Source organism: Empidonax traillii, unplaced genomic scaffold, assembly GCF_003031625.1.
Source record: "Empidonax traillii isolate 1590-97213 ecotype Southwest subspecies unplaced genomic scaffold, ASM303162v1 scaffold98:size2021230, whole genome shotgun sequence".
Taxonomy (NCBI): domain Eukaryota; kingdom Metazoa; phylum Chordata; class Aves; order Passeriformes; family Tyrannidae; genus Empidonax; species Empidonax traillii.
This window is the reverse complement of record NW_020955291.1, coordinates 2000321-2010171: the sequence shown is the minus strand read 5'-3', so window position 1 is coordinate 2010171 and position 9851 is coordinate 2000321. Positions and strand designations below refer to the sequence as shown.

The following is a 9851-nucleotide window of genomic DNA, read 5'->3' as shown; positions in this document are numbered from 1 at the left end:
GTGGATGATGCTGTCCTGAAGTTCTGGCCTTTTTGTACACTTGTTTGACTCTGGCTTCTCCGACAAAGCTGTGCCTTTCCTTCTGGCTCAAGTTTTGGTTCAGGGATGTGTTTCTCAAATTCAGGCAATTGTTACTTTTTTGAAAGCTGCAGGGAAAAATATCTAATATGCACACATACTAAAAATCTCACAGCCCGGGGGAAATAAGGGTCCAACCACGGACTAAGAGAAGGAAAAATGGCCTTTTATTGAGGGGTGCACTGCTTTGTTTATATAGGATGTGGGGAGAAGGTGCTGGAAAGGTAGGTGGGCTCAGGGCAGAGCATGCAAATGATGGACACATAAGGATAGAAGGGGATGGCTTTAACCTTAGATGGGGATTACTAGCTATGAGGGAACCAACTCAGTAAGGAAATGTTGTAATACAGCAGTGGGATACAAATCAGGGAAAAAGGGATAAACATGGAATATAGAACAAAGGGGAACTTCCATATAAAATATTAAACAAGGGGGTACAATAAAAGGTGCAAATAAAATATACATAACACATGAACCTAAACACAGGTCTCCACAGCTCCAATGATTATTTGCATGTATTAAAAGTGTAGTTTTCAGGAGTTGCACAGAGGTTCTCTCAGGTATCCTGATCTCGTTTCTACATCTCATAAGTTTTTTTCTCCATCTCCGACATAGATCTATATATATACACCCATATATATTAAGAAAAAAGAATATTTATATGTATTTACACACAGAACTAATAGGATGGTGGTTTTTAGATTTGTGTGTGCATGATGCTTTTACGGTTTTTCATTTGTGTCTGTTTTGGTCGCAGCATAGGTACTATAGTGTTTGGACAGTGGGGGTCAGTTACCACAGTAACTGTGCTCTGAGAAAGTTCAAATATCTATCTGCTCTTGTTTTGGAATATTTATTACAGAAAAACTATTATAATTTATTAGCTCTATGTGCATTTCAGGCTGTTTTATGGAAACATATGGTTCTCTCACTGTTCCTATGTTTCTGGTTATGAAAAATCAGTGAATATCTAGTGAGGTTGGTGCTGCCTAAAATGCCTTTTCCAGGTCCTCTTCTTGTCCAAACAGACAGCTGTAAATCAGTGAATCAGCATCTAAGCACCTACCTATCTTGTTATGACAGAGTACAGATCTTAGTATGTCAGTATGAAACCAAAGATGATAATTAGCACATCTGTTACATTTTTAATGAGTAAGGCTTGTATAAAAGCAGTCTTATTCTCCTTGCTGCCTTCATGTAAACCTAGGGGATAACTCTGACTATCCATAGTTGGTGATTCTGACTGAAATAGTTGTTTTGTTGACTGTTACTTGTGGTTTTGTTTTTCCCGTCCTATGAAAGAGACTATGCCTAGGTATGCCTACCCTTTGTAGGGACAAGGGATTTCCTTAGGGATTATCCATAGGGATTCAAAAATATGCCACAGATGTTTTCTCAAGAAACTTAATTTAAGAAGATAAGAATGTAATTGAACACACTTTTTTTTTTTTTTTTAATAGCTTTTGAGATGCTTGTGATATGGTTTTTGGTGCTTAAACTAAAATAAAAAAAATCTGAAATTTTGCAGAAGACTGATCATAGAATCATAGAATTAACTGGGTTGGAAGAGATCTCCAAGATCATCAAGTCCAACCCTTGATCTAACTCCACTGTGATTACCAGATCATGGCACTCAGTGCCACATCCAGCCTCATCTTAAAAACCTCCAGGGATGGTGAATCCACCACCTCTCTGGGCAGGCCATTCCAATGCCTGATCACTCTCTCTGTAAAGAACTTCTTTCTAATACCAACCTAAACCTCCCCTGGCAGAGCTTAAGCCCGTGCCCTCTTGTCCTGATGGAGTAACTCTGTGTTTGATTCGGAGAAGTAGCATTACATTTATCCCATCTGATGGTGTGTCTTTTTGTTCATGATTCCATGATACCTGTAATATTCTTTTAATGTGACTGTAGGAAAGTATGCAAAATTGTTTTAAAGCCTACAGGAAGAGTTGCATGTATATTACTTTATGAACCTTTTGGCTCATCTGGACAATGAAGTGTGATGAAAAAAATCATAAATTATTTGAAGGGACTGGTAAGAGACTTTTAGAACAAATAGTTTTGTAAGATTTTGAAAAGATCTTGGAGAATCTCACCTCTTGGCAGTACTATAAATGAGTTATACAGTTTAATAACAACAAAATGGAGATTGGAATTTTTGGGCCAGTAAGGAATACTGAAAGGTTAAACAGACTTGAGAAGAGTGAAATAAATAAAACTAATTTCTGAAATGCTGAGTAGAGGTCTCATCCATGATGATGTAATACAGCTAAGTTAAATGTTCTTTGAAACACTGTCTTTATGGATTCTGCCTTTTGATTTTTTTAAGAGAAGATGGTTGTTCATAAGGAATTTAATGTGAATCATAATCAATGGGAAAAGCATGTAATGAATGAATTAGATGGGGCCATTTGTGAGGGTCTCCAGAGACGGGAGAAGTGATGTGTAGCAGATAAACATGGGATTAACATTTAGCAGAGGGAAGAGTCCAACATCCTGAATTGTTACTAATAAGCCCTAATGAGTGAACATCAGCCGTCCTTTGTGTTGAAAAAGGCAGGCAATTTACTAATTAAAAATAATTCATAAGGTGGCTTCTCTTTATGTATTCTACCTGTAAAATATACAAGTCAAGCTTGGAGGCAGAGTAGCAAAGTGATCCTTTTTAAGGAAGATTTTAGAGTTTATTATCTTAATACTTAACTTTAAAAGTGTTGTTTTGCTCCCTTCCATCTTTGTGTGTACACATGTAAGAGAAGAAACAAACAGCTTTTTGGAAAGACTCAGCATTAAGTAATGGAAATAGAAGGTATTGCTAATTCTCCCATGGCTCCAGCTCCTATTAACAGATACAGCATGCAATGTACAGTACTTTAAAGCCTGAATGGATACTATGTTCAGCTGACACTATGAAAATGAGATGAACATAGGTAGAATGCACTACTCTTATTTATTTTCTACATGAGGGACTTCTTGTTCTCATTGTGCTTTTTATACACTAAAGTCACAAGATATTAGCGAAGCTGAGTTTCTTTTCCCTAACTGTGCAGTATAAATGGAAATTGTGGGCAAATCTCCTAATCTCCATAGTGAGAGCAGAACATTTATCTAATTAGCAGTTTGCCCTTTGGCATTACTTTGAATAAATTAGCATTTCATTATATACCCTGAACTACTGGGAAAAAGTTTCCCAGAGTAGTATTTAGTTTTTCTTATCTAAAGAATGTATTTTAAATTAGTATTGGTTAATAATATTCTTTGTAACTGGAAAGAGACAGAGTAGCAATAGTATTGTTATTCTTAATATCAGGGGCTTGTGCTTGCAGGTTTTTTTGCTTTCTTTAATCCCCGGGAATCAGAATAAAAACTTATGTCACCTTACTTAATGACTTTCCTGGGGAAGGTGGGGGTGAGGAAAGGAAAGCAAAAAAATGGACAAGTTTGAAATACAACTTGACCTCCTCTCTCCTTCTTCAGGGAATGAACTTTTCTTTCAGATTGCGAACAGTGCAAAGCATAGTGGTGTGGACTAATCCAAAAGTTGCACTCTATCACTAATGATAAATGAGCTTTTCTACAGTATTTCCAATATAACTAATCCAGAATACACTGTCTTCTTTTCTTGCATGTATAAATCAGTGACAGGAAACTGAGTGACTAAGTTTAGGTATTGACTGTCAGATAAGAAGAGTGGCTGCTTACTATGCTTTTCCTGGACAGCTTACTGGGAATCAAAAGTTTGATGGGAAGTTAAAAGAGGTAATTCATCAAGGATAGTTTTTAATTGATTTTCTTTCTAAGTGTTCAAAAGAGCAGAAAGAAAAATCCATGGATGTGATAAAGGCTTGTAATTTCCTTTCGCTGAGTCACTGGCTGTTTCAGACCCTTGCTTACCCCTTCAGAGTGTCATTTTCTCCTCTTCCCAAAGTGGCCTTTGCAGTAGGGATGTATGGTTACACCACCATTGCCGTGGTTGCCTTTTTGTAGATGGAGGCATGCAGAGAACCTGTCAGTTTGTTTTTGCTAAATCCAGAGGAATGAAATATCTTCATTCTAGGTTCTTTGATCATGGATCAATTTACATGACACTGAGCCTGCTGGCAACAGACAGGGTACACCTGTCTCAAAGGGCAAAAAGGATCTTTGCACATCTTAGCAAGCCTCACTCACCGGGAGAGCTTTAAACAAGATTTTTAGGGGGAAGGGGATAAAATCATGATCACTGAAGAGAAGCCTGGAGGTGGCTTGCTGCTGTTTGAGAGACAGTGTGCTAGTGAGGTCCTTTGGTCTGTTGTCTTGTTAGAGGTAGGGGATGGAGATCATATGGCAGCAAGGATGCAAAGGTTATTGATGTGCTAAAAACTACAGAAGTGCCTGAGAGTGGTCGGGCAGGAACTAGAGCTTCTCCCCCTGAAAAGGTAGCGGGATTGATTACCCATCTGAAGTGCATCTACACCAGTGCACACAGCATGGACAACAAACAGAAGGAACTGGAAACAGGAAAACTGTGACAGTTGCCACCACAGAGACTTGTTGGGGCGAGTCACACAACTGAAGTGCTGCAGTGGATGGCTATAAACTCTTCAGAAGGGGGGGCAATGGGGTAGCTCTGTATCTTAGTGAGTGTCTTGATCTTAATGGTAATGTTCAGTGTTTATGGATAAGAATCAGTGGGAGGGCCAACAGGGCAGGTATCCCAGTAAGAGTCTGTTATAGACAACCCAACCAGGATGAAGAGGAGGACTAAATATTCTATAAGCAAGTGGGAGTAGTCGTATGATCGCTGGCCCTGATTCTTGTGTGATGAGCTCCCTGCAAAAAAAGACCTAGAAAATTTCTTTACTAACTTTGGTAAAATCTGGCCTCCTCCATGCAACCTCTGAGGCCAGTTAGAGTCTGGCCCTAAAAGCAGAATGCCAGAAATATGTATGTCTTGGTTGACTGTACTCCCCCTTGCTGCAGGACCCCAAAGTTTGCCTGCCACATTTTGCAGTGTCCCTTGGCTGTATCCTTCCTCATAGGGCAAATTCAGTATCTCACAAAAAAGCTCCTTGTTCCTTCTACTGTCATCTGGAGGCCTTGAACTGTACTTATAAATGTACTGTATGAACAAAGAACAGTCATTCATATCCTAGATATACATTTTAATTAATTTCTCTTTCTGTATAGCATTTTAAAGGCACTGTGCTAAAACCCTTCTATTCTCTTCCTGTATGTTGAAATAAATTTTTCTGTGTTTTTTAGTTGGTTTGATATAGTTGTGACCAAGCGTGGTTTAGTGAACATGGACATGGGATTACGTAAATTGCCAAACAGCACCCATTTTTCTTATCTGCTTGCAACATATAGTTTGTTTTAGGGAGGTTTTTCTGGGGACCCAGAAAATGGAAATGTAATGTTAGAGAATGACTGCTGTAATCTAATGGTCTGGATTTTGTTCTACAGCTTGATGACTGCACCCTTCAATTGTCTCACAACGGTACCTATCTGGATCTAGAATCTACCCTAGCAGAACAAAGAGATGAATTAGAAGGCTTCCAGGAGGATGCTGGGTAAGTAAATATTTACTATATTTAGATAAATAAACATTGAGGTTTCAGGAGAGTGTGTTCAGATAAGCATAGGAACAGAAAACATAAAAAGACAAAGATCTTTGTATGCCCATATGTCTGCCCATTTGTATGAATAAGAATTTTATACCTCTCTATCTATATTCACTCTTACAGTTTCTCTAAAAGAAGATGGCATACTGTAGAGAAATCTATTAATATGAATGTTTTCAATAGTCTAGTAAGATTTTATATTTATTTGGAACTTGATAAATGAGGATGGCTGGTTCTGAGAACTCTCAGATCTATCTTACAGTAGTAGTCAGTGTAGAGGTTTATATTGGGGTGGTGCTTCTGAAGTTATGAAATCAATTTCTTTGTACCTTGATATTTAAGTCCATCATTTATATTTTTGAAGAAAAAGCATGTATTGATTTTTTTTTTTTCATTCCTGGAATTGATTTAGCCGGCCCAGGGAATGGAGGTGCATGTTGTTTTTGAATATTCTCCTCTCTTGGATTTTTTTTTATTGATGATTGCTGGCCCACATGGACTGCTGTGACACATCTTTCCATTATCATCTGAGAACTGAAAGTGAAAGCAGAAGTTAGCTTCAGTGTGCATTTGTATGAATGAATATATAAAATTTGGTTTTTTTGAAGAATTTTCTTTTTCTGGACCTTTCTGGTGGTTATCTTGGTTAAGATGTAAAATGAACAGATTATCTGGATCTATTTTTACCTTGCTGGTTATTATATTGGACTGGATAGTTGGAATTATTTTATAGGTGTGTTTGGCGTAAATTTCACACATGTGAGTAATGTAGCTACTCCAGAAGAAAATTCATAAAATCATAGAATTACAGAATATGTGGAAATGGAAGGGACCTCTCAGGATCACCGAGTCCAACTTCTGACCCTGCACAGAACACTCCAAGAATCCCACCGTGTGTCTGAGAGCATTGTCTAAATGCTTCTTGAACTCAGACAGGCTTGGTCCTGTGACCACTTCCCTGGAGAGCCTATTCCAGTGTCCAAAAACCCTCTGGGTGAAAAACTTTTTCCTGATAATTAACTGCATATTGAATTGCCAGGGCTTGTTAACAGACATCCAGTTCTTTTGCTTATACTGCTTTCTCTACTTTTTCTGATAGCTGTCTTGCCTTTGATGAATAATTCTTACAAATTTAAACTGTGACTCTGAAGATTGTTTTATGTAGAAAAGAATTTTAAATAATATTTTACAAATATTCATGTGTGTGCATTTGCTCATGTCTTATTGACGTCTACCAGCTTGAGGCATGTTTTTATAACCATTGGAAAGTAAAAACTGTTCTGTTAGAAAACAGTTAGAAGAGAGTTCTTTGATAGAAAGGTAGCCAATAGAAGCTGAACTGAGCCTCCTTCTCCATGCAATATAGGAGTGTTGAGTGTAGAAGCTGATCTAGTCCTCAGTTTTATGCAGAGCTGGTAAAAATCACTGCAAAGAACAGCAAGTTCTAATTTCTAGCTAACCTTTTAATGAGTTCAAAACTAGTAAGATAAAGGAAAAATTTTGTTGGGATTTTTTTTTTTTTTTAGCAATACGTTTAAGTCACATTTCTTTCCTTTTCATTGGTGTCTCTGTGATAATTCTAGTAATTTTTAACTTCATTACTTTTGACACCCCACAGTACCAATTTGGCATCACCAAGCAATTTGGCAAGGGAGAGACCACTCGGTGCTTTTCCTGCCAGACTTTGCACCTGAAATGGAAAGCTACCATCCACCTTGTTTTATTTTTATGCTTCTGTTGGGCATGTAAAATTAATGATAGGAATTGTTCCTGAAACGTGACTTGAATTTTCTCTGTGGTGGCCATCCTGTGAAAAAAAAAGAAATAAAAGGTATGGAACTAAGTGTGCTGCTTGGAGTTGCATGTTTACTGTGTTGTTTTGAGCTCAAAAATCAGGATATACTTTTATGTACATGTGTGCAGAAGCTTCCTCTTAACTGTGCAATCTGTTGTCATTTGAGTAATTACTTCTTCTGGAGGCTTGTCCTGCTGAGTAATGTGAAGTCTGCCATGAGATCCTTCATTCCTGTGCAAAGGAGAAAAAGAGATTTGAAACTGTGTACCACAAAGGTGCCTAACAAAAGCTTGGGCTACAAATAAATATTTTAATTATCTTTTGAAATTAGTTTTGTGAGATGAAAGAGAACAACTACTGTGTCTGTTGTTGTCATGTGCATAGCCCTCATCTTCACTGGTCTTTGCCCTGCTCTCTGAAGTTTTCCCTCTCCTTGGTAATTGTGGGTCAATAGATTGTGCTCTTTTTCGGCTGCCTGCTTTAGGTGGAACACCAGGACAGGCTGTGTTAGATGCTGCCATTATAGCAGTTGTGAACCATCTTTCTGTGGTGTCTTCCACTACAGCCCTCCTTCAGACCCTGCTTTCTTACCTTTGTAATAAATTACATAGACGGGGGGTTGCAAAGGCTGAAGTGGTGAAAATGGAAAGAAGGAAGAATGAAGGGGGGTGTTGGGAAGTAAATCAGCAAGTGAAACACATAGAAGCACAAAAAAGTGTGTCCTGCTGCAGGGGGAAGAAGGGAAGATTCCCAGGGGAGATGCTACCTTCAGCACCTTCTCTGAGGTGCTTGTAGGTACAAGTGGTATATTTGCCTTGAATAATTCAAGCTTGTGCTAACCCAGTAGTATGGGGGTTAAGCTTTAACTTGATGGTTGTGAGGTTAACTTGAGGTTGAGGGTGTTTGGTTCTATCTCCCTGACATGCACACACCTGGTAACTTGCATACTGGAGTCCCGAAATTCTAGCGCTTTGTTCTGCTGATGTGGGATGCAGGTCAGTGAAGTACAAAACCTTGCGTTTAGGAGTAACTGGCTAAGGACAAGCAAGTACTGATCAGGCAGAAAATGAAGAAAGGGGGGCACCTGACTTGTCAACAGCATGACAGAAAACAATCGGACATTTCTGGGAACTGTGAGCTCAGAACAAATCAGTGAAAAAGTGCTGTGGAAAAGGTATAGGATCATCCTAGGGTGTAAAGCCGGAATTTATGAAGTGCAATGAACTTGGTCTCCTCAGTGGTGAGGATTCAACTGGATTTCTGCATCCCATTTTTGCCCACGTTTTGTGAGAGAAATAAAAATAAACAAGAACTGCTGGAAATTTATTTGTGACTTAGTAACATTGTTTCTTCAGGGTAAATGCAACTCGTGATCTTATTCAGAAAAATTGAATATTCTAGTCATAGGGTAACAAATGCAGTCAGTAATGTCTTTCTGTATCCTATGTTTCTAGCAACCTAAACTCCATAAACTCAGTTTTTGGGCCTTGCAGTTGTGAGACCAAAGTGCTGAGCTGGAGGGTTCCTGAACTGGAGCTTCCGGCTGCAGGCCTTGGGAGCTTAGCAGCAGCACACTGTCTGGGAGGGACTGGCTGCAGAAACCACTTAGTCTCTCTCTTTTTCTGTCTGGGTCATTTCAAGGTCCTGCTCTTAATCTTCAAAGCTTTTAATTTTCTGAGATTAGGCTACCTCAGGACCTGCCTTTCTGACATACTGAAGCTGTTGTGTTCGTCAGGATCATTGAAGCTTGCTGAATTCTGAGTGAAGGCTTTAGTAGCTGGATATTCATGGCATTTTTAAAATTTTAGAACCTCAACTGTGGAAACTCCTATTCAGAGTAACAGGAATGTCCTGCAATCTGGCTGTTTTCAGCATCTTTTTTGCCAAAAGTTCCTGTTTGCCCAGGGAAAAATGATTAAGATATTTATTTGTTTTTTAAACGCTATTGAAAGGAGACTTATGAGTAAAACAAAACAAGCAGAAAACATGTTCTTAAAAATTTGTATTGGTTTTGAGAGGCTGCGGGTATTTATTTTCTCTGTGAAGGATTGGATGAGCATAGTGAAAAACATGGATTTTTTTTCAAAAGGAAAGAAAAGGATGGTAGCAATTAGGCTGAAGGTTTAATGTGTATCTGTAAATAACCGGTATAAGAAACACATGTACTCATGCAATTTAAAATTAATTATTTTCTGTTACTGAATATAGAGAAAAGAGGCATTTGGTAGTTGCCATCTACTTCCAGCAGAATCTAAACTTCTGTTTAAGGAAGGAGAAAACCCTACACACATGTCCCCATAGCCTGTAGGGCTAACTCTGGGAGTAAAATGGGTGGGGATTGAACTGCTTTCCTGACTCCACAACTTTGGTA

At 38.5% G+C, this 9851-nt stretch overlaps 1 protein-coding gene across 1 annotated transcript in view; it reads left to right on the top strand.

The window, feature by feature from the left end:
- The first annotated feature begins 4297 nt into the window (after positions 1–4297).
- The window catches only part of FHOD3 (formin homology 2 domain containing 3), a 354314-nt gene continuing 348760 nt past the window's right edge, over positions 4298–9851 (top strand). Inside the window, exons 1-2 of the mRNA XM_027881870.1 lie at positions 4298–4387; positions 5528–5634. Of these exons, the coding sequence (XP_027737671.1) occupies positions 4298–4387; positions 5528–5634 (197 nt within the window). The remainder of the gene's footprint in view (positions 4388–5527; positions 5635–9851) is intronic.